At 41.2% G+C, this 26,925-nt stretch overlaps 2 protein-coding genes across 4 annotated transcripts in view; one reads left to right on the top strand and one right to left on the bottom strand.

Annotated features, from left to right (window-relative positions):
* Positions 1-21,328, bottom strand: part of MRPL2 (mitochondrial ribosomal protein L2) — a 38,237-nt gene extending 16,909 nt beyond the window's left edge. Inside the window, exons 1-3 of one of the 2 annotated variants that reach the window (XM_033937474.1) lie at positions 21,138-21,328; positions 13,696-13,825; positions 12,188-12,329 (exon numbers count right to left, since the gene is read on the bottom strand). In XM_033937474.1, the coding sequence (XP_033793365.1) occupies positions 12,188-12,329; positions 13,696-13,825; positions 21,138-21,209 (344 nt within the window). In that variant the 5' untranslated portion in view covers positions 21,210-21,328. Of the gene's footprint in view, positions 1-12,187; positions 12,330-13,695; positions 13,924-21,137 lie in introns of both variants that reach the window. The other variant, XM_033937475.1, reaches the window with a different exon arrangement.
* KLC4 (kinesin light chain 4) overlaps positions 21,287-26,925 on the top strand; it is a 370,771-nt gene continuing 365,132 nt past the window's right edge. Inside the window, exon 1 of one of the 2 annotated variants that reach the window (XM_033937472.1) lies at positions 21,287-21,492. The gene's annotated coding sequence lies outside the window, so the exon portion shown is untranslated. The remainder of the gene's footprint in view (positions 21,493-26,925) is intronic. The other variant, XM_033937471.1, reaches the window with a different exon arrangement.

Below are 26,925 nucleotides of genomic sequence, written 5' to 3'. Positions count from 1 at the left end.
TTTTATTAAATTCAAATATTCAGTCATATTAACTTATTATGAAAAACAAAAAATTAAGTAATTGATTGGTAGATAATTAATAAAACATGAATTATTATAAAACTTATTTATTGAGATAAAATGTTTATTTTATTCAATTATTCATTCAAAGTAATTCATTATGAAGATGATTTATGAAAATAATTGAAATGCATTATTATTAATATTAATATTTATATAAAAATGGATATATTTAATTTATATGATGAATTACAGATATATATGATCTATGAAAATGATTGAAATGCATTATTATTAATATTATATCAGATATATAGAGAATAAGAACTATATTTGTAATATGTTTATTTATTAAGAGTATTATATTACATGTATGCATGATATTGAATTTAATTTTATGAATCAAATATATATAATTCTTAGTAATTTTATAAAATTTTATAGATTAAATGAATATAATTTTTAATAATATAAGGGTGGAAGTATAAAGAATGTATTGAATTTAGAAATTTGTTTTTAAATAATATAATGAATTATTAGTTGCCTGGGGATGGAGATGTAGGTTTTGCATGACCAATGCGTGTTCCAAATCAGAATAAGATAATGGGTGGGAGGGGAGGGAAAATAATGGGTGGGTTAGGGGATAAATTTTCAATGAACGTGCTAGGAGCTAATCATGTAAACAATCATAGAATATTGATTAAGTATAATTATTAATCAGATGGATCTAAAAATGTATTCGCTGAATGTCAATGGTTTAAATCATCCTATTAAGAAGAAGAAATTATTATCGTTCCTTAAAAATCAAAATGCGGATATTTATTTTATTCAAGAAACTCATCTTTCGGAAATTGAATCAAAAAAATTATCTGGAGGTTTTATTTCTAAATGTTTATTTGCACCGGCTTTAAAGAAAAAGGCTGGAGTGGCTGTTCTAATAAATAAAAAATGTAATGCAGATTTTAAACTAATTAATTATGATCCCTTAGGAAGATGGGTGCATGTCGAAATGGTTCTGGGAAATACTACCCTGAATTTATTCAATTTATATGCTCCTAATACGAATCAAATGGAGTTTTTTAAACAAATTCAACAATTGCTCTTACCACTGGCTACATCTAATTTAATAGTAGCAGGGGATTTCAATGCTGTAATGGATCCGATATTGGATAAAAAACCAAGTAAAGTTATGAAATCATTAGGCTTAGATAATTTGATACTATCTTGTGATTTAGTAGATATATGGCGAATTCTTCATTTTAATGATCAGGAATTTTCTTTTTGTTCTCAGGTCCATAAATCCTTTTCACGAATTGATTATATATTTGTTTCTAATAATATAGCGCAGCGTATCTTAAAAGCAGTAATTGATCCCATTATAATTTCAGATCATGCTGGTGTGTGGATTAATCTTCAAAATTATGATACTGAAAACTCTGATTTAATTTGGAGATTTAATAATGATTTATTAGCGGATTCAAAATTTCTTGAAGATTTCAAAATAAAAATGCAAGAATTCTTTCAATTTAATGAATCAGATGATATTAATGCTGAGATCTTATGGGATGCTTTTAAAGCAACTATGAGAGGAAATATTATTTCATATTCAACATTTATTAACAAACAAAAAAAAAAACAATTTATTGAGATGGGAAAGCAAATTAAATTATTAGAAAATAAATTAATTGAGAAATGGGAAAATAATACATTACAAGAATTATTAAAATTAAAAGTTAAATACAATGAAATTTCTTCTCAAATTGTGAGGAAAGATATTTTCAACAAACAAGTACAATATTATGGAAATTCAAATAAAGCTGGTAAATTATTAGCAAACTTTCTAAAAGCAAAGAAAAGAAAATCTAAGATTATTGCAATTAAAGATACAAAAGGTAACACACATACCAACACAAAAGATATTATAACACAATTTCTTGATTTTTATAAAGAATTATATACTTCCAATTCTTATAAAAATAAAGAACAAGACGGATTAACTTTTTTAAATTCATATATTGGACCAAATATTCCAGATCATATAAAAGGAAGTTTAGAAGAACCTATATCTTTAAAAGAATTAGAAACAGCATTGAAGTCTCTTAGAGTTGGATCCGCTCCAGGGGGAGATGGGTATACTGTTGAATTTTATAAATTTTTTCAAAATATCATATTACCACATCTGTTAAATTTATATCAATATCAAATAAAGAATGGAAAAATTTCTGGTACTATGGCAGAATCAATAATTATAGTCTTACCAAAACCAAACAAAGATCCTACTCTGGTTTCAAATTACAGGCCTATTTCATTATTGAATGTGGATAACAAATTAATGGCTAAAGTATTAGCATTAAGATTGGCAAAAGCTCTCCCTTTCATTATTGATGTACATCAAACAGGATTTATTGCTAAAAGACATTCATCAAATAATACTAGATTAGCATTCCACTCATTAAATTTAGCAAAAAATATAAATGATCCAGCTTTTTTAATATCTTTAGATGCAGAAAAAGCTTTTGACAGAGTGGAATGGAATTTTATATACCAAGCTTTACAATGGTTTGGTATAGGATCCGGTTTTATTGAAATGATTCAGACATTGTATAGCTCTCCTGGAGCAAGATTATATATTAATAACAATTTATCAAATAGATTTAACTTGCACAGGGGAGTTAGGCAAGGATGCCCTCTGTCTCCTTTACTTTTTGATATTGTCCTAGAACCTTTATTAATTGCAATAAACAAAACTAAGGAGATAGAGGGAATATCATTTAACAATTTTGAATTTAAAATATCTGCATATGCAGATGATATATTATTATATTTAAGAAAACCGGAAACTACTATTCCATGTATACTTAATTTAATAGAAACATATGGTACTTTTTCTGGATATAAAATTAATTGGAACAAATCTGAAATTCTCCCAATAAATGTTCATTGTACCAAAGGATTATTTGACCCATATTCATTTATTTGGAAAGATGATGGTATAAAATACTTAGGAATTATGATCAAAAATACAATTGAAGACACAGTCAAAGAGAATGAAAAACTTTTATTGAAAAAAATAACAGAAATGTGTGAGCAATGGAATCCATTACATCTTTCTTGGTGGGGAAGAATTCAAACAATTAAAATGATGATATTGCCTGTGGTTTGTTACCAAATGAGTATGATTCCAATATTTTTTCAGGGGTCATTTTATAAAAAACTTAACAATATTCTTACAAAATTTGTTTGGTGTGGGAAAAGATCAAGAATCGCTTTAGTATCATTACAAAGACCAATTATGGAAGGGGGGGTAAATTTTCCAAATTTTTATAGGTATCATCAAGCCTATATCTTAAGACAGGGTATGTATTGGATCCTCCCAGAGCTTCTAGAAAATGTACCAGATTGGCTATATTTAGAATGGCGGCTCCTGTTCCCTTTATATCCAGAACAGTTAATAACTATAACAATGCCTAAAAGATACAAAGACCACAGAATTTTATTTGACACTTGGAAAACATTGAGATATATTAGTAATTTATCACCTGAACCTATTGCTAAATCTCTAAATCAATCAATATGGATAAACTCCAGGATCAGAATTGGCGGATTTAAAATCGTCTGGAAACAATGGATAAATGCAGGAATAAGAACATTGAATGATATCATATCAGAAGGTTCACTGCTTAGTTTTTCACAATTGCAAAATAAATTTGGATTAAATAAATCACAATATTTTAAATGGATGCAATTGAAGCAGGCCATTCAGGTAGGGTTCCCTGAATGGAAAAATCTAAATAATCAATATAGTTTACAGGTTCTATGTTTCCAGACGGATTTGTTGGGTCACCAAGCCGCAAAATGGTACAAATTGATATATAGATTTTTAAATAAAAAAAAGAAAACAGGTCTTAGGGATATTTGGAGTATTGAGATAGGTCAGACAATTTCTGAATCTCAATGGCCACGATTTTGGTCCTGGAGATTAAGATCTACAAGGTCAGCATCTATGAATCAAACATGGTTATTTTTATTACATAGAGTATTCTGGACCCCAACGCGCCTGCAAAAAATAGATAGTACTAGATCTAATAGATGCTGGCATTGTAAATTGGAAATAGGGACGTTAGATCATTTAATCTTTTTTTGTCCCTTTGTAAACGCATTTTGGAATTTAATTTGGCCCCAAATTAATAAGTTACTAGAGAATCACGTAGGACTCTCGTATGACACCATATTATTTGGTACTGCAATGAGAACTAAGAGTCCGATTTCAGCAAACAATAATAAGCTATTACTAATACTAACAGGAGTCGCCATGCAACAAATTACTCAAAATTGGAAAGATTACACCAAATTAAATTATACGTTCTGGTGGAATTCTGTTTGTCATATTTATAAAATGGAAAAAATAATAGCGTTACAACAGGGAAATCATCTTAATTTTAATAAAATTTGGCAACCATTGACAAAATATTCTAATGATTAGTTCTTAGCACAATGATAAATAATTATATATGAATGGGGTGGGATTTGACTAATTAATGGAAATATACTATATAAAAAGGGGATGGGAATTATATTTTATATGCTAATGTATAATCTTTATCATATTATATTTTAAATACGATGTATTATTAATGATAATATTTTAAATATGTAAAAAAAAAAAAAAAAAAACTTTATTGTATATTATATCACTCAAATATTGTAAGAATGGAAAACTTATAAATAAAAATTTAAAAAAAAATAATGGTAATGTGTATTTCAAATCGTTTTATAGAAATTCAATAAACATGTCAAAAAGAAACTTTACAACATCTTGAGTTTCATTTATGAAATACGACAACCTCCATTTTCATCTTCCCTTCCCCTCCCAAAGGCACTTCAACTAGGGATGCAGTGCTATCATTTATCCTTCCAAATAATGAATACATACCATATTTTTATGGTCCATAAGTCACACCTGACCATAAGACGCACCCACCTGTACATGAGGAAAACCCAAGAAAAAAAAAATTGTTTCAGAATTTTTTTTCTTAGTTTTTCCTCCTCTGTACGAGGTGCGTCTGGTGCTGGTAAGCCCACAGCCCAAAACAGCCTGCAGCCCAAAGCTCAAAAAAGCGCAAGAACTGACTGTAGCCAATCACAGAGCGGCGCAGGACAAGGCAATAAGTGCAAAGGACGCACTCCTGCATTGTGCGTCGCTCTGCAAGGAGAAAGGCAGTTATCTAGTAGGAAACCGCACTTGACCACCGCCACTTAAAAAAGGTACCAGGGCGGGAGTAGGTGTATTCAGTCCATAAGATACAACCACTTTTCCACCCCCTTTTTGGAGGCGGAAAAAGTGTGTCTTATGGACCGAAAAATATGGTAAATAAAATCTACTATTTCTCACAAGGATACCTGACTCTTTCTTCCCCCTGCCAGGTAAGGTATGCTTCAAGCAGTTGAGAGAGAGGTCATAAGAACATAAGAATAGCCTTACTGGGTGAGACCAGTGGTCCACCTAGCTCAGTAGCCCGTCTTCACAGAGGCCAATCCAGGTCAATAGTACCTGACAAAAACCCAAGGAGTAGCAACATTCCATTCTACCAATCCAGGGCAAGCAGTGGCTTCCCCATGTCTCTCTCAATAACAGTGATCCCCTTCTTTATCATTCCTAGCATTCTGATCGCTCTTTTTGCCGCCGCCGCCGCACACTGTATGGACAGCTTCATCGACTTGTCGATCATAACTCCCAAGTCTCTTTCCTGGGAGGTCTCTCCAAGTACTGCCCCGGATATCTTGTATTCGTGCATGAGATTTTTGTTACCTACATGCATCGCTTTACACTTATCCACATTGAACCTCATCCGCCATGTTGATGCCCATTCCTCGAGCCTGATTATGTCACGTTGCAGATCTTTGCAATCCCCTTGTGTCTTCACTACTCTGAATAACTTTGCATTGTCCGCAAATTTAATCACCGCACTCGTCGTACCAATGTCTAGATCATTTATAAAGATGTTGAAGAGCACGGGTCCAAGCACTGAGCCCTGTGGCACCCCATGGTGACGCTCTTCTAGTCCGAGTAATGTCCATTTACCCTCACTCTCTGTTTCCTATGATCCAGCCAGTTTTTAATCCACCTGTATTCCAGAGCTTAACTATTCTGAGTGAAAAATTTTTTCCTCCTATTGGTTTTAAAAGCATTTTCCTGTAACTTCATCAAGTGACCCACAGACTGTAATTTTTGACGGAGTGAAAAATCGATCCACTTGTACCCATTCTACTCCAGTCAGGATTTTGTAGACTTCAATCATATCTCCCCTCAGCCATCTCTTTTCCAAGCTGAAGAGCCCTAACCGTTTTAATCTTTCCTCATACGAGAGGAGTTCCATCCCGGTCGCTATTCTTTGAATCTTTTCTAGCACCATTATATCTTTCTTGAAATAAGGAGACTAGAATTGAACGCAATACTCCAGATGAAGTTGCACCATGGAGCGATACAGGGGCATTATAACATTCTTAGTCTTGTTAACCATCTTTTTTTTTAGATCAAATCATTTTTATTGATAACAAACCACAACCAAACCAACACAGTCCAAAATCACACTCCAACCCCACAAAAGGAAATATCCCATCAATTGCAGTGAAGAAAAGGAACCAAAATAGTAATAGCAGGTAAAAACTCCCCAAACCAAAAAACCCGTATGAAGGAAATAACCACCCCAAATAATCCCCAACCCCCACCACCCAAGTATAAAGAAACAAACAAGTACACTCGTCAGAGAGCTGTACTCTGATACTCTCCGGCAATCAACGAGCGAAGACCCTCCTCTCCCCAAACAAGAAAATCTAATATCTCCCTCCCTCAGGTCTCCCCAATTTCCTTCCCCCTTGAAATAAAACAAGCATACCGCAACCATCTTTAAAAAAAAAAAAATTCCTAGCATCCTGTTTGCTTTTTTTGTCCGCCACCACACATTGCGTGGAAGGTTTCATCGTATTGTCTACAATGATACCCAGATCCTATTCTTGGGCGCTAACCCCCAAGGTGGACCAAGGTGCGATTCAGGTTATTCTTCCCAATGTGCATCACTTTGCATTTGTTCACATTACGGTAAATTTCATCTGCCATTTGGACGCCCAGTCTTCCAATTTCCTAAGGTCCGCCTGCAATTTTTCACAATCTGCATACGTTTTAACAACTTTGAACAGTTTTGTGTCATCTGCAAATTTAATCACCTCTCTCGTCGTTCCATATTCCAGATCATTTATGTTCAAATAATTTTTATTGAGCTTAACACCGCAAACGTACAGAAATTGCTTACAAATAAATGGAAGCTCGAGTTTAAAAAAAGAAAAAAGAACATATCCTCAACCCAAATCCCTCCCCACCCCCGTTCCTATGTTCTCCATACAGCAAAGAAATGAGCTAACAATATGGGGACAAACATGAATCACCAGGTATTATCCAGAGTTCAGAAGCTGATTCCACACAAGATGAGTCAGTTGTCCAAAAGGACTCCAACACCTGTTGAAAGGACCGCCCTCTAGGTGAGGAGATATCTGCAATGTCTCTCTGTTCCCACATCAGGGGCTTCCACGTTCAGCCACTTCAGCAGGATACACTTCAGGGTGATAACTAGTAGGAATGACAAAAAATATTGACATAGGAGAACAGTGGATAGTCATCCGCCAGATATGTTCTGCAAAGGTGAAGATGCGGTCCCAAAAGGCCATCACCAGAGGACAGGACCAAATCATATGATTCCAGATCATTTATAAATAAGTTAAATAGCACCGGTCCCAGTACAGACCCCTGTGGCACTCCACTATTTACTCTCCTCCATTGAGAAAAATAACCATTTAACCCTACCCTCTGTTTTCTATCCGGTAACCAATTCTTAATCCACAACTGAACTTTGCCACCTATCCCATGACACTTTAATTTTCTCATGTGCCTCTCGTGAGGAACTTTATCAAAAGCTTTCTGAAAATCTAGATATACTACATCAACCGGCTAACCTTTATCCACATGTTTATCACACCTTCAAAGAAGTCAAGCAAATTGGTGAGGCAAGATCTCCCTCGGGTGAACCCATGCTGATTCGGTTTCATTACATCATGTTTGTCTATATGTTCCACGATTTTATTTTTTATAATTGTTTCCACCATTTTGCCCAGCACTGAAGTCAGGCTTACCGGTCTGTAATTTTGCAGATCTCCTCTAGAACCCTTTTAAAAAATTGGTGTAACATTGGCCACCCTCCAAAATACTAGAACTAGGAGGTATGTGATGAAGTTACTAAGTAGTAGATTTAAAACAAACAGAGAAAGGTAGACCATGTTAATCCCCTCCTTTATAAAGCTCATTGGTTGCCGGTAGAACATCACATACAAAATTCTTTTACTGACCTTTAAAACTAGACAAAATAGTCAACCAGAATTTATTAATAACCTTCTTATTCCCTATAGTTCTTCTAAGATTCTAAGATCTTCTAAAAATCTTTAATCTGTTCCTTCTCTGAAGTTTATCAACACAATGAGGTCTACTATTTTCTCTGTCAGCGCTCCATCTCTTTGGAATAATATTCTGGTCCACTTATGGGAAGAATCAACTCTTCAAATTTTAAGATGAACTTAAAAACATTTCTTTTTCTTGATGCTTTCGAGACCTAAATGCCCTTTTTAGGGCTACAGTTTTATTTTACCTTTAGACACCCTCCCTTTTGTTTTTTCCCTATATGTTCTCTCTTTTGACTTGATAAATTGTAGTTCTACCCTTCTTCCCTTTTTTGTTTGTTTGTTTTGGTATTGTTTTTAATAATTGTTATTGTTTTAAAGGATGTATTGCTATTCCATATATGTTTTTAAGACAATGTTCACCGCCTAGAAGGCTGATTGGGTGGTATATAAAAATTTTTAAATAAACTTGAAATAATAATAAATAAATTTCTTCACACAATGTGTAATTAAACTCTGGACTTTGCTGCTGTAGAACAGTGGTCTCAAACTCAAACCCTTTGCAGGGTCACATTTTGGATTTGTAGGTCCTTGGAGGGCCTCAGAAAAAATAGTTAATGTCTTATTAAAGAAATGACAATTCTGCATGAGGTATAGTTTCATAGTTTATTAAAAATTTGACTAAATGCTTATAACATTCAAAGCGTTGTACAATTAAAAAGCTAAAATATAAAATAGGGGACCAAACAACAGATAGACAGAATCTTCGTACAATCAGACAAACTTGATTGGGAAAGGGCAATTGTAAACGAGGGAAAAAAGGGAGAACACAATAGGATAAGAAGAAGTAGGGATTGACTGAATGATTGGAAAACTCATTCGTAGGCATCTTTAAACAGAAAACATTTTAAACTACTCTTGAATTTGTCCAAACTTTGTTCTGCTCTAATAAAAAGTGGGAGGGAGTTCCAGATTAAAGGAGCAGTGACTGAAAAAATGGTGGCTCCACGAGTGGCAATTATTTTAAGGGAAGGGATGTTGAGGGTATGTTGCGAGGCAGACCTTAATGTTCTGGGAGGATCATATGGTATTAAGAGTCAATAATAATATTGTAATTTATAGCTAAAAAGACATATGATCAAGAAACTGTATTATTTTACTTTTGTGATTATGATAAATATACAGAGGGCCTCAAAATAGAACCTGGTGGGCCACAAGTTTGAGACCACTGCTGTAGAACGTGGTGAAATCTGTAAGCCTAGATGGGTTTAAAAACAGTTTGGATAATTTTTTTAAAAGAGAAGTCCATAGGCCATTATTGAGATGGACTTGGGGAAATCCACTGCTTATTCCTAGATTAAGTAGCATAAAACCTGTTTTACTACCTGGAGATCTAGCTAGGTACTTGGGACCTGGGATGGAAACAGGATACTGGGCTTGGTGGACCTTTGGTCTGTCCCAGTATGGCGATTCTTATGTTCTTACATCTACCTGTGCTAACCAATTTGCCAAACAATTTCATCTCCAAGTTTAGAAGCGAAATGTGCCTATACGAATTAGGATCATTAGGGTCCCTTCCTGGCTTTAATAACATTTTCATCTGAATTGTTTTTAAGAACTCAGGCATGACTTTCTTAGAAATCATGAAATTAAATAGATTTAATAGTGTGGATCCAATCTGCCTTTGGAGAATTTTATAAAAAAATCAATTGGATCCATCCGGACCTGATGCATTCTGTAGTTCACACAGCTGTAACGCTAACATCAACTCCCCCTCTTCAATTGGGGCATTCATTTTTCAAACGTTGTGATTCAGATATGCTAGGGAGCTTAACATTATCCAGATACATGGTACTATCTAGAGTGTGATCAACTGGACCAGCATATAGAGATTCAGAACCATTTTTAAACACTCAGGCATATTTTCAAAGCACTTAGACTTGCAAAATTCTATAGAAACCTAAGAAACTTTGTAAGTCTAAGTGCTTTGAAAATGATCTCCTCAGCACCAAGACACCTGCACTATTTTTCTGTTGTAATATTTTAGAACTAGTCTTTAAGCCAGTTACATTAACGGGTGCTAGAATATATGTCTGCCTTTCTTTCTGTCTCTCTCCCTACCCCTGTCTGTTTCTTTCTGTCTCTCTCCCTCCTGCTGTCTTTCTTTCTGTTTGTCTAACTCCCTGGCCCCCTTTGTCTGTCTGTCTTTCTGTCTCTCTCCCTGCCCCTGTGTCTTTCTTCCTTTTTCTGTCTCCCTCCCTACTTCCCTGTGCTGAAGCCAAAGCAGCATTCCCTCCCCCCCACTTCCCTATGCAGAAGCAGCATTCCCTCCCCCTCCATGTCCTTGTGCAGCAGCATTTTTTCCCTCCCCCCACTTCCTTATGCAAAAGCCGAAGCAGCATTCCCTCCCCCTTCATTTTCCTGTGCAGCAGCATTTTTTTCCCTCCCCCCACTTCCTTGTGCAGCAGCCACAGCATTCCCTCTCCCTCCATTTCCCTGTGCAGCAGCAGGATTTTTCCATCCCCCCTACACTTCCCGCGGTCTAGCCGGCTCCCTTGCCAGAGTTATTTTTAAGTTTAAAGGTGCTGCAGCGGCTCCTCTAACGATCCCCTGCATCGGAAGTGTTCTCTGACCCAGGTGCGGCTCATGAGAGGAGCTGCAGCGGCACCTGTAAACTGAAAAATAACTCCGGCAAAGGAGCTGGCCAACTGGCAGTTCAATGAGAGCCACAGCTTCAAAACGGAGCCCTCTGTCAGACATTCTCCTGCCACTGCAACCGCCACTCTCCTGCCAGTCCTCTAAGCCATTGAGAGAGCTGCACGCTCACGCGCCTCCAGCTAGCGCAAGCACCGTGAGGACTGGCACAGAAGCACACCTCACGGCGCCAGGAATCACGAACTTTCAACAGCGCATGTGCACTCTAGGGTTTTATTATTATAGATGACCCTTTTGTTGTCTAATCAAGTAAGTCAATAGTTTAAAATTTGGTGGGTTTCCTGTCTTTTATCTGTGAAGGGACTGCAGAATTTATTTTGAGCAAATTTTAAAGACACCATTTTCTTCCAGTACTGTTTATGCATCAAGAAACAATAGGACAAAGAATCAAAAAGATATTTCAAGGAGGCCGCCCCAGCCTGCAGCCTCCCCTTCTCCTTATTCGCAAAGCGATCACTTTCTCCCTCATACATGCACACCTTAAAATAAAATGACAAAGTAAAAAAATATAAACCCACAAAAGTATCAACCAGCCAGCCCAAGAAAAATGAAAATCCCAAACCCTAAAGACCCATCCATTCATCTGAGTCCCCACATAGTGAAACTTCCCCCCACCCCACTTCAGAAAGAAATATACGTTACTATCTTCCCTCTACCATAATTTCTTTATTGATCTATCAGGTAATCCTAAGTCAAAAAGTCACTATCAATGTTACCCACTAATCAGCAGTATCATCTGAAGAACGATCATATTGACCAATCATCAAGATCCCATTCCGGAAGGGCATAAAGCTTTGTAAACCTCTTCGACCTGCAATTCGTCAGTTAAAGGTGCCTCAAATAAATCCTACTTGGAACAGCGAGGTATGTAGTCAATTCTGCCTTTTTTATTAAACCTCTCTTACCCACTTCCACCATTGTTCTTGGACTCATGGCTCATACAAAACCCTCATGCTTATGCTCTTGATAGCCACTGTCAATGTTCACTCACATCTGGGAGCGAGATAGTTCCCCTTTATCTGCTCACCTGCAGGGATCATAACGGACTTCTATCACTTTCTCTTCAAAAGGGGCCCGCTCCTTTTCAGTTTCATATCGCAGCCGCTGAAAATCTATCATACGATAGCGCTGTTTGTGTCCACCTCCAATGCCGTGCACGCGGATCCTGCCTGCAAGAAGAAACCTTAACATAAGAACCAGACTAGGTCGGACCAATGGCCCATGTAGCCTGTATCTTATTTCCACAGTGACCAAGCTAGAAACCCAAATAAAGTCAAACCTCAGTTTGCAAGTGTTTTGCAAGACGAGAAAAACACTTGAGCAAAAAAATCGTGCCTCGCAAACCGAGCGTTAATTCGATTTGCGAGCCCCCCCCCCGCCCAAACACAAGCCCTTACCCCAATCTGGCACGCAGCACCAACCCACAGGGCATGCCGGTGCCCGAAGATCCTGTCTCTTGCCTGGGCTGGGCCTTGAGCATCTGCGCATGCTTAAGGCCTTCTGGCTTCCGCTCTCCCTGAGATTGGGTGGTGAGTTGGAGCAGTGTGGGGGAACAAATTATGTGAGTTTCCCTTACTTCCTATGGGGAAACTCGCTTTGATATACAAGCACTTTGGTTTACGAGCATACTTCTGGAACGAATTATGCACGTAAACCAAGGTTCCTCTGTAGTAACAACATTCTTTGCTATCAATTCCAGGGCAAGCAGTGACTGTCAATAGGAGACTATGGACTTTTCCTCCTGGAACTTGTCTAAACAGGATCTCTTAGGGAAAGGAGGAGACAGTGGATTCTGTGGTTGGGCAGATTGGATGGACCATTCAGCCTTTATCTGCCATCATGTTTCTTTGTCAATTTACCTACTGAACCTGATATTTTTATATCGCTAGAGAACATAAGAACATATGAATTGTCATACTGGGACAGACCAAAGGTCCATCAAGCCCAGTATTCTGTTTCCATCAGTGGCCAACTCTGGTCCCAAGCACCTAACAAGATCCCAGTAGTAAACAGATTTTATTCTGCTAATCCTAGGAAGACGCAGTGGATTTCCCCAAGCCATTTCAATAATGGCTTATGGACATCACTTTTAGGAAACTGTCCAAGCCTTATTTTTAAACCCCATTAAGCTAACTGATTTCAATCCAACTCTAATTGAGGAAATGGAGGGTTATGTGAGAAGTCAGAGGAAGTACCAATGGGATCTGAATCCTAGCTTCCATGATTCTCAGCTCACTGCTCTAATGAAGACACTTCACCATTGTTTGTGAGTTTTCCGATACCCTGAACCTACTTGTCGCTACGTATCCAAAACAAACTGCACTCTCACAAATCATAAAACTTACACTTAATTGGGGAGTCCCCCACAACCTTCCTTCACCCTCTCTGAAGCTTCCACCCCAGTCACAATGTAAGGGTACCTCACCAAAACTCTACAGCTGCTGCCTCTCCTCCTCCTTTCCTGGCCCACCATCATGGTCCCCCACAGGACCTTATCTAGGGTCCTTGCCTCCCTTCCTCCCACTCCACACCCACCTGTGTGGTCCCTGCCACCAGTTTTCTTCATGCCAATAGGTTTTATGGTATATTTGGTCCTCAACTTCCAGTGTGGGTTTTTGGTATTGAGGCTGACAGAGGTCAGAAATCCACGGCAGAATGATGTCACCTGTACAGGACACAACAGGAGATGAGGAGAGTAGCATGCAAGTGCAGCAGGCCCAAAACACACCATGCCAGAAAATGCTGGCTGAAGTAGTCTCCTGTCTGCATAAACAAATCACATTAATAATAGTTAATTGCTATACAGTGCTCCACTTTAAACCTATAATTTACAGAGCAACTACTCCAGCTTTTCTATGATATGGTCGTGTTATGGTTACCATTTGAATTTCAGACTACTGTAACCAGTTTAATATATTATTTCTAAAGATAAGATAACTTTGTTAAAGGGGAGGTAAACAGCCAAGAGGTTACACTTCTCTGCCTTTGAAAAGAAACCTCTCATAAACCTTGTGGTAAGAAGCATTTTAAAACCATCAATTGGGATATTCAACTCTGGCTGGAACCGAGCATCCAGGCCCAGTTCCAAGGGGATTCCTGATATTCAGTCCTGTCCTCATTCATCTGGGTTATTGGTGCCGAATATCTAGCTCTAATCCAAGATTTCTGAATTGCTCTTATACCATTTAGTTCAAGGCAATTATATTTCATTCCTTTGCTATCCTGTTGTCCCCAAAGAGTTCAGAACGGGTTAAACATACAATAGAAGATTTTATCCTAACTTGACACATACAAGGGGTCTAATATTAATATACATAATTTACAGTTTACTGGTTACAATTTGACAGTTATCCTGACAGTGCAAGGTTTTCAGTAAAAGTTTTATCCTAATTGGACACACAGACAGCTTACAGGTTAGATCTGCCATAGTTACAGTGCAAAATTTTACAATAGAAGTTTTCCTTATGTGACACATACTGGTTCTGGTACCAATATACAGTCAAACCTCGGTTTGCGAGTAACGCAGTTTACGAGTGTTTTGCAAGACGAGCAAAACATTCACGCAAATCATGGCTCACAAACCAAGTATTGATGCAATTTGCGAGCCCCTCCGTGATCACCAAACACAATCCCTTACCCGATCTGGCACCAGCACCAACACACAGGATGTGCTAGTGCCCGAAGATCCTCCCTCTTGCCTGGGCTGGGCCTTAAGCAACTGCGCATGATCAAAGCCTTCAGATTCTTGCTCTCTCCGAGAGTCTCGGTTTAGGGGGCTGGTGCATTTGGTTTACGAGCATGCTTCTGGAATGAATTATGCTCGTAAACCAAGGTTTCACTGTACATTTCTTTGTAGTCAAAGGGAGTTAGGCAAAGAGGTATGTTTTTATTGCTTTTCTAAAGTTGAGGAGTTCTTCAAGGGATTTCAGTGGTGGTTTGCAGTTAAAGGGTATGGCCCAGGGGCATTTTAAGGCATATTTCATCCTGGGAGCAGAGGGACCGGTTTGGCATATAAGGAAGAAGCTTAGCCATCATGTAGCCCGGCGCCATGTCATGCAAGTATTTGAATGCATCAGGCCCTTGAAGACACAAAGTTTGGCTACGGGCAACCAGTGAGCCAACGCTAGAGCCTAGGAGACAGGCTCAAGGGCACAGAGGATTTTTAGAAGCCTGATCACCGCATTTTAAACATGCTGGAGACATTGTACATTCTTCGAAGTGAGACCGTTGAATAGTGTATTGCAGTAATCCATGCGGGAGAGTACTAAAGCATACAGTAGTTGGGCAAAGTAGTTCCTTATTTTTCAGGGTTGTCACAGGTAGTAAAATGAGGATGATACGATCTGAGATATGATTGGAAAGTGACAGGTTGCCATCAAAGCATATGCCTAGGCTACGCACTTGGTGTTTTGCAGTTATAGTAGTTGAGTCCTAGTGCAGCGAGGAATAGGCGTGGTTACAGCATTCTTTGCAGATCTAACGTAATTCCATCTTGGAGGTGTTTAGTTTTCATTTGTTGAAGATCAATCAATTTTTGATTTCTGAGAGGCAGGTTAGGAGTTTTGCAATCTGGGCATCACGGGCTTCTCCTAGCGATAGGTACAGTTGGATGTCATCTGCGAAGGAGTGAATCTGTATTTGATATTTGAAGGCTATGTCTAGGACAGATCTAATGTAGAAATTGAATTGAATAATAGGGGGGATAGCACAGCCCCCTGCAGAACACCATATTTGATCGGTTTCGGTTTTGACCAGAACACAGAGGATAGCATTCTCGGAGATCTTGCCTGTACCCAGGGCCGATGAGAAGAGGCAGATGGAGCTGCAAGCAGTCAACATGTGGATGAAGCGCTGGTGTGAGGAAGAAGGATTCCATTTTGTGCACAACTGGACGACGTTCTGGGGGAACAGCAAGCTATTCAGGAAGAACGGACTCCACCTCAGTAGAGACGGAATGAGGCTACTTGCAAGCAACATCAAGAGAGAAGTTGAGGAGTTTTTAAATTAGGAAGAAGGGGAAAGCCGACAGTCGATCAAGAGAGTTGATGGTTCGGCAACCGGTATAACCGGAGGATACCATACAAGAAAGACTCACTGGATCACAAGCAAGACAGATCGAAAAGGACAGAAGAGGGAAGGAAATGCAAGAAAGGAACAGGCCGCAAACTCAAGTGTATGTACACGAACGCAAGGAGCCTAAGGAATAAGATGGGTGAATTAGAAGCTATGGCACAAAAAGATAACGTTGACATCATAGGCATCACGGAAACATGGTGGACTGAGGAAAATGTCTGGGACACCGTGCTACAAACAATACCACAGAGACAGAGTGGCTCAAAAAGGTGGGGGCGTTGCCATATACGTCAAAGAGGGAATTGAATCTACTGGACAGAACACGCCACAACAGACGGATAAGTTAGAGTCTCTATGGGTCAAAATTCCGGGAACAAATGGACTGGAGACGAAGATTGGCATCTACTACTGACCTCCAGGGGCAGTCCAAAGAAATTGATGGAGAAATGACGGACGAGATTAAACGCAACTGCTAGGGAGGAAACGTAGTTATCATGGGTGACTTCAACTATCTGGGGATAGAATGGAACCAAGGAACCTCCGGCTGCGCTAGGGAGACCAAGTTCCTGGATACTGTAGGCCACAGGTGTCAAAGTCGGTCCTCGAGGGCCGGAATCCAGTCGGGTTTTCAGGATTTCCCCAATGAATATGCATGAGATCTATGTGCATGCACTGCTTTCAATGCATATTCATTGGGGAAATCCTGAAAACCCGACTGGATTACGGCCCTCGAGGAGGGACTTTGACACCCCTGCTGTAGGCGATTGCTTCCTAGAACAACTTGTCAAGGAAAATACAAGAGGAAATGCAATTCTGGATTTAATTCTAAATGGACTGCAAAGACTGGCACAAGTGTAGAAGTAGAAGGAACGATGGGAAACAACGATCACAACATGATCCGCTTCAACATGCAGGGGCGAAACATCGGTCCAGAACAATGGCCACACTACTGAACTTCTGAAAAGGGAATTACGAAGATATGAGACTCATGGTGGGGAAGAAGATTAAGAGGATAAGCACTGTAGAAACACTAGAGCAAGCTAGGTCCCTTTTTAAGGACACAGTCACCGAGGCACAAAATCTATATATATATATATATATTGCGTATCAACAAGGATCTAAGAGGAAAAAGAACAAGGAACCGGCGTGGCTCACTTTAGAGGTGAAGGAAGCAATCAGAGACAAGAAAACTTTGTTTAAGGAATGGAAAAGGTCAAGAACGGACAAAAACTGGAATAAGCACAAACAACATGAACACCATAAGGTGCCATAAGGCGGTAAAAGGGGCCAAAAGACACTACGAGGAAAAAATAGCCAAGGAGGCAAAAAACTTCAAGCTGTTCTTTCGATATATTAAGGGGAAATGACTCGCGAAAGAAGCGGTGGGACCATTGGATGACCATGAACTAAAGGGTGTGCTAAAGGAGGACAAAGCAATCGCCGACAAACTGAACACATTTTTTGTGTCTGTATTTACCGAAAAGGATATACATAGCATACCGGAACCCATCAGGCTATATGCTGGAAACGAAGACGGGAAACTTACAGGGTTAACGGTCAGTCTAGAAGAGGTATGCAGGCAGATCGATAGGCTTAAGAATGATAAATCCCCAGGACCGGATGGCATCCATCCAAGGGTCACCAAGGAATTGAAAGGGACTATAGCTAAACTGCTTCAACTAACAGCCAATCTGTCGATCAAATCGGGAAAGCTTCCAGAACACTGGAAGGTGGCGAATGTTACGCCAATCTTTAAAAAAGGTTTTAGGGGAGATCCGGGAAACTACAGACCAGTGAGTCTGACCTTGGCACCAGGAAAGATGGTAGAGGCGCTGATAAAGGACCGCATCATTCATCACCTTGACAGACACAGTCTGATGAGGACGAGCCAGCACGGTTTCAACAAAGGCAGATCTTGTTTGACGAACTTGCTGCACTTCTTCGAGGGAGTTAATAGGCGATAGACAAGTGCGACCCAGTTGATATTGTATATCTGGATTTTCAGAAGGCGTTCGACAAGGTTCCACATGAACGACTACTTCAGAAAATTGCGAGACATGGAATCGAGGGTGAAATAATCACGTGGATTAAAAACTGGCTGGAGCATAGGAAACAAGAGAGTGGGGGTAAATGGATAATACTCAGACTGGAAGAGCATCACCAATGGAGTGCCGCAGGGCTCGGTGCTTGGACCCATGCTCTTCAACATCTTTATAAACGATCAGGACATTGGTACGACGAGTGAGGTAATTAAATTTGCGGGTGATACAAAATTATTTAGAGTAGTGAAGACACAGGGGGATTGCAAAGATCTGCAACGTGACATAATCAAGCTTGAGAAATGGGCATCGACATGACAAATGACATTTAACATGGATAAGTGTAACGTGATGCACGTTGGTAACAAAAATCTCATGCACGAATACAAGATGTCCGGGGCAGTACTTGGAGAGACCTCCCAGGTAAGGGACTTAGGAGTTCTGATCGACAAGTCAATGAAGCCATCCGTGCAATGTGCGGCGGTGACGAAAAGGGTGAACAGAAAGCTAGGAATGATAAAGAAGGGGATCACAAACAGATCAGAGGTTATCCTGCTGCTGTACCGGGCGCCCTCACTTGGAGTACTGCGTCCAGCACTGGTCGCCATACATGAAGGACACTACTCGAAAGGGTCCAGAGAAGAGCGACTAAAATGGTTAAAGGGCTGGAGGAGTTGCTGTACAGTGAGAGATTAAAGAAACTGGACCTCTTCTCCCTTGAAAAGAGGAGACAGAGGGGACATGATCGAAACATTCAAAATACTAAAGGGAATAGACTTAGTAGATAAAGACAGATTGTTCACCCTCTCCAAGGTAGGGAGAACGAGAGGGCACTCTCTAAAGTTGAAAGGGGATAGATTCCGTATAAATGTAAGGAAGTTCTTCTTCACCCAGAGTGGCAGAAAACTGGAACGCTCTTCCAGAGTCTGTTATAGGGGAAAACACCATCCAGGGATTCAAGACAAAGTTGGATAAGTTCCTGCTAAACTGTTATGTACGCAGGTGAGGCTGGACTCATTTAGAGCACTGGTCTTTGACCTGGGGGCCGCCGTTTGAACGGACTGCTGGGCATGATGGACCACTGGTCTAACCCAGCAGCGGCAATTCTTATGTTCTTTCTCTTCAGCTCCATCCATGTGCATTTCCTTCTCTTTCTTCCCTTCCTCTCCATCCCATAAGAAGTATATCCCTTCTCCCATTCTCCTCCATCCATGTCCAGCATTTCTCCACACCCATCCATCCAGCCTTACCAAATCTCTCCATTTCCCCATATCTCTCAGTACAACATCACTCTCTCTCTCCTCCTCTGGGCAAGTTCAGCATTTCCCCTCCTTTAACTTTCCTCCTTTTGCTGCCCTAATACTGCCTGCCCCAGAATCTGGAGTCCACACAGGGCCCGGCACATGCGCTAACTTCAACGAAGAGCCTTCACGTCCATGAGCTTGGGAAGGCCTTGTTGGCTCCATCCACTTTGACACATTTGCATCAGAGGGGCAGTACCAACAGGGCCTCACAAGTGGATAGACTCAAAAGGCTCTGCGTCAGTTAAGCTAGCGTCAGTGCTGGGCCTTGTATAGACTCCGGACTCCCTGACAGGCAACGGGAGGTTGGCAGAAGACGGAGGGCTCTTTGTCGCTGGAGTTAGCTTGGTGTTGCCCAGACTGTGGGGCCACCCAGCTGACCCAGAAGGCTTCCCCCAACATCAGCTCTGACATCGGAAGGAAGCCTTTTGGGTCAGCTTTGGCTGAGAGTGCCATGCCACTGGAGGAAGAGGGTGCCGCGTACCCCCTCCCCCAAGTGGATCGCGTATCCCTAAGGGTCTGCGTATCGCATGTTGAGAAACACTGGTATAGAGCAATCCTTCCCATCAAACTAAAGGAATAGGTATGCCAAATATTTAGTATCTTTTCAGTTTACATTAGTAATAGGGAAATGTTCATTGAATATGGAGCTGTTAAATCCAAAAAAATGATAAGCCCTAACTAGTTTAGATTTCTCAGTCCAAGTAAGAGGAAAGGCTCTGTATGAACAGAGAAATATAAGGACAGGGCCACAGATTTCTGCTTCTTTAACTTGAATCCTGAGTAGTAACCAAATCTGTCCATTGCCCCTAAGAGTCTCAATAAAGTTGGTTGAACTTGGGAAATAATTACTCCCCTCCTTTACAAAGCTGCACTAGAGTTTTCAGCACCGGCCATCATGGTAACAGCTGTGGCACTAAAAACGCTAGCGCGGCTTTGTAAAGGAGAGGGTAAAAGAATATCATCTGATCTCGTGTGAACTCCCTTAATATCTGGTCTTTCATGACGGTACCTAAGTACAATTAAAATAAAAGAGGTGAAAGAACAACCCTGACAGGTATCCTGTTTAATAGGAAAGGCACCTCTTACATAACTATTAACCCTGGATAATATTTTAATCTCTATATTCAATAAGGATGTTGGTCAGTATGATTCTGGATAAGTGGCTTTGAAATTAGAGCAATCCATGCACGCTGTATTAGATCCCTGTGAAATCACTTGCTGTACTAATAGTTTATAAAATGCCATAGGACCAGGGGCCATTAAATCTGCATCTCTTTAGAGTGCAGATCCATAGGAAAACGAAGCAAGGCCGAGTCTTCAAATAATCCAATAGATGCACTAAAAACAGTGGTTCAGACCGCGTTGGTGGCTGTGAGCTGATGTTCAAAGGCAGTCATAATCCCCTCTGACCGCCTCTGGCCACTCACCCCCCTCCCTCCTGCTGCTTTGACTAAAATCCTGCCGTCTCCCTGTCGGCTTTGGGAGGCCATTTTGAGGCTGGGGTCGTCCAATTCCATCCTATCTTTTGCTTGGCCCGCCGGAGGGAAAAAGCGGGACTGACCTGGGAGGGCAGCGCCGCCGGCGACGAGACGCTAAGGAGGCCGAAAGCCCGGCCGAGCATCGACACGGCCATCCCCGACTGGCCGGCGCGTGAGGAGCACCAACTTCCGCCACGGCGTCACTGCGCCGGGACGCCATTGGCTCCTGCCATGGGCGCGAGACACCGCAGCCAATCAACACTGATGCTTCCCCAACGGGAGGGTTAAGCTCTCGCGCCCGCACCCAGCCCGTCACGTGACTGGGCCCCGCCCTGCTGCGTTGGAAGTCCCGTCAAAACAATCACGTCACGGGCTCTCGCGTTCCCAGTTTAAAGTGAGCCTGAGGAGCCCCGTCGTGCGCTGAAGGCCAGAGAGGAGGTAAGAAGGCTCACTTTCAGGGTCCATAGGCCGTTATTGAGAGTCCGTTGGCCTCCTTGTGACGTCACTGCCGAGGTTGGCTCTCAGGCATTATGACATCACAGTCTCAGCTCTGGTCTTCCCTTGCTAAATGCTCTGCTCTGGACTCTTATGTTCTTCTCCCCACAATGACAAGGGTCCTTTTTAGTAAGCATTACAGGACACCTCAGGCCATCTCTTACCACCTAGTAAAAAGCTGGCGGGAAGGGCTGGCACGCAATAAACGTGGCTTCAACGTGTAGGAAACCCACAATAACCCGGGAAAAGAGCCCCAAAAGATTTAGGAGCATCTTTAATGAGACATTTTCGAGGACAAGTTTCAGCTCTGACTTGCGGTTCCTTACCCAAGAATTCGCGTCTTATTTTTACAATAGCTGTAATTAAATCTGGATATACATTTAGGGCTCCTTTTACTAAGGTGCGCTAGCCGATTTAGCGCACGCTAAATGCTAACGTGTCCATAGGATAGTACATTACATTACTGACTTCTATTCCTTGCAGTTCTAAGCAGATTACATCAAAAGATAACTGGACATTTCCAGGAAGAGGATTACAATTAAAGGCGTTGGTAACTAATTCAATTGAGGAGAGGTTACAAAGTGGGAAAATGAGGGGAGCATCAGAAGGAGCTGGAAGTATACGAGAAGGTTGCAGAGTGGATGCTGGTTATATTGTTGAGGGAGAGGGGAGGATAGCATAGGGGAAAAGAAGGGGGGTTAGGACATCTGGATGAATTTTTTGAATAGTAGGGTTATGATTTCTTTTCAGAAAGCTTTGAGGTCTGTTGGTGATGGAGGGGTCCAATTTTGCTGCATGTGTTGCTAGTAGGTTGTCATACATCTTTTTGCACTTAGTTCCTTTGAAAGGGGGATAGGAGAAAGGGGACTGGGTTCTCCTTTGTCTGGATGAGAGGTTCCTGTTTAGGCGGTTGTTTAGGTGGGTGGGTGCCGTTCCGTTTAATGTTTTGAATAATAGGCAGTATAGTTTGAATTGGATGCGGGCTTGTATAGGAAGCCAGTGTGAATCTAGGTAGGCGTTGGTGATGTGGTCAAATTTTCCAAGAGAATAGATCAGTCTAAGGGCTGTGTTCTGCACAGTCTGTAGTTGTTTTATTAAGTAGGTGGGGCAAGAAAGGTAGAGGATATTGCAATAGTCCATTAGACTTAGGACTAGGGATTGGACTATGAGTCTGTATTGTTCTTTGTTGAAGAATTTTCTAATTTTGCATAGGTTGCGCATGGTAAAGAATGGTTTTTGTGTGGTTTTAGAAACATAGAAACATAGAAATAGACGGCAGATAAGGGCCACGGCCCATCTAGTCTGCCCACCTTAATGACCCACCCCTACCTTTCTCTGTGAAGAGAACCCACGTGACGATCCCATTTTGTCTTAAAATCCGGCACGCAGCTGGCCTCAATCACCTGAAGTGGAAGACCATTCCAGCGATCTACCACTCTTTCGGTGAAAAAGTATTTTCTGGTGTCACCGTGCAGCTTCCCTCCTCTGATTTTCCACGGATGCCCTCTTGTAGCCGTGGGACCTTTGAAAAAGAAGATATCTTCTTCCACCTTGATGCGGCCCGTGAGATATTTGAACGTCTCGATCATGTCTCCCCTCTCTCTGCGTTCCTCAAGTGAGTATAGCCGCAACTTATCCAGCCGTTCCTCGTATGGGAGGTCCTTGAGTCCTGAGACCATCCGGGTGGCCATTCGCTGGACCGACTCTAGTCTCAGCACATCTTTCCGGTAATGAGGCCTCCAGAATTGTTCACAGTATTCCAGATGGGGTCTCACCATGGATCTATACAATGGCATAATGACTTCAGGCTTATGGTTGACGAAACCCCTACGTATACACCCTATGATTTGTCTAGCCTTAGATGAAGCCTGCTCCACTTGATTGGCAGTCTTCATGTCTTCACTGATGATCACCCCTAAGTCCCGTTCTGCTACAGTCCTTGCTAGGATCTCGCCATTAAGGGTGTAACTTCTGCATGGGTTTTGGTTTTGTTGATTTGCACCTGAAGAATGCAGCATCTATCTACTGTTACTCCTAGGAGTTTGAGAACGGGCTGTATGGGATATTTGGTGGCTTTTATTTTTAGTTCGGTTATGGAAGGGGTTTTGTCCTTTTCAAGCAATAGAAATTTTGTTTTGTCTGGGTTGAGCTTCAGTTTGTGTTCTATCATCCATTTTTCCACTGCTTCAAGTGTTTTTTCCAGGTTATCTGTTGTGGTGGGATCTTGTGAGTCAAAGGGGAGGAGTATGGTTATATCATCTGCATAGCTGAATGAGGTTACTTCGAGTTTGTCTAGCATTATACCGAGGGAAGATATGAAGAGATTGAAGAGCATGGGTGACAGTGGTGACCCTTGAGGTACTCCAAAGGGATTGGTCCAGGGATCCGATATAAGATCTTTTGTTTCTACTCTGTATGTTCTTGTTTTGAGGAATCATTGGAACCAATTGTATACTCCGCCTGAGATCCCTATTGCTTCTAATATCTGAAGAAGTATGGTGTGGTCAACCAGGTCAAATGTGGCAGAGAGGTCGAGTTGAATTATCAGCATCCTTCTTCCTTTGCTAAGGTGCTGCCGGGATATATCTAGTAGGGATACTAGCAGTGTCTCAGTACTGTGGTTGGATCTGAACCCTGATTGAGTTGGGTGGAGTAGGTTGGGGTCTTCAAGGTAGTTGGAGAGGTATTGTGCAACCAGACCTTCTATTAGTTTAACATATAATGGAATTGAGGCGATGGGCCTGTAGATGGAAGGGGTGTCTATTGGGCCTTTGTGGTCTTTCAGTATTGGGGTGATTATAATTTCTCCTTGGTCTTGTGGGAATTGACCTTCCGTGAGAGTTGTTTGAATCCATTGCTAGAGGCTAGCTCTAAATTTGGGGGAGTCATTTGTTAGTAAATATGAGGGGCAGTTGTTCAGGTCACATGACGCTTGACTATATTTTTTGTAGAGTCGGTTCATATCCGACCATTGTACCTCTGGGAAGTTGGTCCAGTACCTGTCAGCTGCAGTGGCTTCATCTGTTGTAGGGTTTATTATAATCTCGTCGAGGTGGATTGGTGAGTTGTTGAAGGAGTTTCTGATTGTGGTGATCTTGTTTTTGAAGTGTTCTTCTAGTTGGGTGGCTGTTGGAGGGTAGAGTCCTTGAGTGGTTAGGAATGGCTTAGTGTTGGTGAGGTTTTTTACAAGTTGGAAGAGTTTCTTTGTGATTATTGTTTCTGTGCCGATTAGTTTGGAGTAATAAGCTCTTCATTTTTCCTTAAGTTTGACCTTGTATTGTTTTATTAGGTTTCTCCAAGCTACTTTGGTGTGTTCTTGGTTCTTTTTTTTCCAGTCTCTTTCGAGTTGTCTGCAGTGTCTTTTTAGTTGTAGAAGTTCGGTGTTGAATCATTTGTCAGAAGATCTGCAGAGTTTGTGTTTTATCTGTACTGGGGCTAGCTCGTTCAGGGTTGTTTCGCTCAAGGAGCGCCACTGGCGAATGAATACATTTGGGTCTATAGAGGCGATTGAGGGGTCTACTATGGCCCAGAATGTGGAGGGATTGAGGGATATAATGGGCGCATTACTGTCTACTAAATTGGCTGGTGTGCCTTAGCAAAAGGACCCCTTTTTTCATTCTGAAATTCTGCGTTGATTTTTAAAAAAAAAATCTTTGGCTCTGCTTCTTCTCGCCTCTTGATGTATCCAATAATGCTGTGTTGGGAACAATTACGGTACATCATGTCCACTAATTATCTTCCTGCGTTTTCTTGAAAGAAGGTAGCACATATTATACTATAGAAAAAATAGGCAAATCTTCTTTTAACAACATAAAGAAGAATTATTTTATATATATTTCTGATGCTCAAATCATTACTATAGTGAAAGTTTTGCCAGCGATGTTTTGATAGAAAATAATTAATATTGGACTCCAAAAAAGCAGGGGTTTACAGTAGAGCTGCCCAATTCAGGAAAAAAAATTTTGATTCGATTTAGCCTATTGAATCGATTTTGATTCGATTTTCCTGCCCAACTGGGTGTTTTTTGTTGGTTTTTTTTCCAAACATCCTGGTGGGTTTATTTTATAGCCTCTTCACCCCCTTTGCCCTCTCCTATCCAAAATAAACAAACAAAAAAGACTTTTCCTCTCTCTGTTAAATCCTAGCTCACGTTCGTGGTCTAACACCAGCTCTGGCAGGATACACATTTCAAATATGACACATTGTAATCACAAAACAGAAAATAAAATAATTTTTCCGACCTTTGTTGTCTGGTGATTTTGTGAGTCTCTGGTTGCACTTCCTTCTGACTGTGCATCCAATCTTTCTTTCTTCACTCAGGCCCAACAATTGTCCCTTTCTATTTCCTCCCTCCTTTCTATGTCCCAAGTTAGTGCCCCCTACCTCCTTACTTCATATGTAAGTTAGTGCCTTCTACCTTCTTCCTTCCTATGTAAGTTAGTGTCCCTTTCTCCTTCCTTCCTTCCTATGTAAGTTAGTGCCCCATTCCTCCTTCCTTCCTATGTAAGTTAGTGCCCCCTTCCTCCTTCCTTCCTATGTAAGTTAGTGCCCCCTTCCTCTCTCCTTCCTATGTAAGTTAGTGCCCCCCCTCCTTCCTTCCTATGTAAGTTAGTGCCCCCTTCCCTCCTTCCTATGTAAAGTAGTGCCCCCTTCCCTCCTTCCTATGTAAGGGAGTCCCCCCTTCCTACCTCCCTCCCTGCCACGCTAAAGTCTGTCTTCCTCCCGCCCTCTCTGCTGCGCTGAAGCCTGCCTACCCGCCTTCGATTCCTCCTCCTCTCCCCCCCCCGGTCTGCCGTTTGCAGCAACTCCAGGAAGATAAAGGCCAGCGTGCAGCAATTGCATGCCGCTGGCCCACAATCCTTCCCCCGACATCAATTCTGATGTCAGAGAGAAGGTCTGGGCCAGCCAAGCAGTGATTGGCTATCCCAGACCTTCTCTCCGATGTCAGAACTGATGGGGGAGGGCTTCTGGGCCGGAGGTATGAAGTCTCTGCACGCTGGCCCTTACCTTTCTGGAGTTGCAGCGGTGAGTGGGCAGGGGGGCGGCAGTGGCGAGCGGGCTGGGAGCAGCAGCAGTGGCACCAAGGAGCGGGCAGGGAGCAGCGATGGCAAGTGGGCGGGGAGTGGCGGTGATCAGGCGGGAAGCAGCAGCAGTGGTCAGCCCGTGTACCCCAATGAGCGGTGAGAAACCCTGGGTCACCGAATTAGCTAGGCCAATTTAAAAAAAACCCAACAAAAACACCCCCACAACAAATCGAATTGAATCGATTCGCCCGAAGTGAATCGTAAATCAGGCAGTACTAGTTTGCAGAGAGTGATTACTTGTTTTGTATAGATCAGCCATTCTCTGCTTTACACAAAGTCTTCATTCAACTTA

This window comes from Geotrypetes seraphini, chromosome 3 (genome assembly GCF_902459505.1).
Source record: "Geotrypetes seraphini chromosome 3, aGeoSer1.1, whole genome shotgun sequence".
Classification (NCBI taxonomy): Eukaryota; Metazoa; Chordata; class Amphibia; order Gymnophiona; family Dermophiidae; genus Geotrypetes; species Geotrypetes seraphini.
The sequence above is the reverse complement of the archived record's forward strand: the minus strand, read 5'-3'. Positions and strand labels throughout refer to the sequence as shown.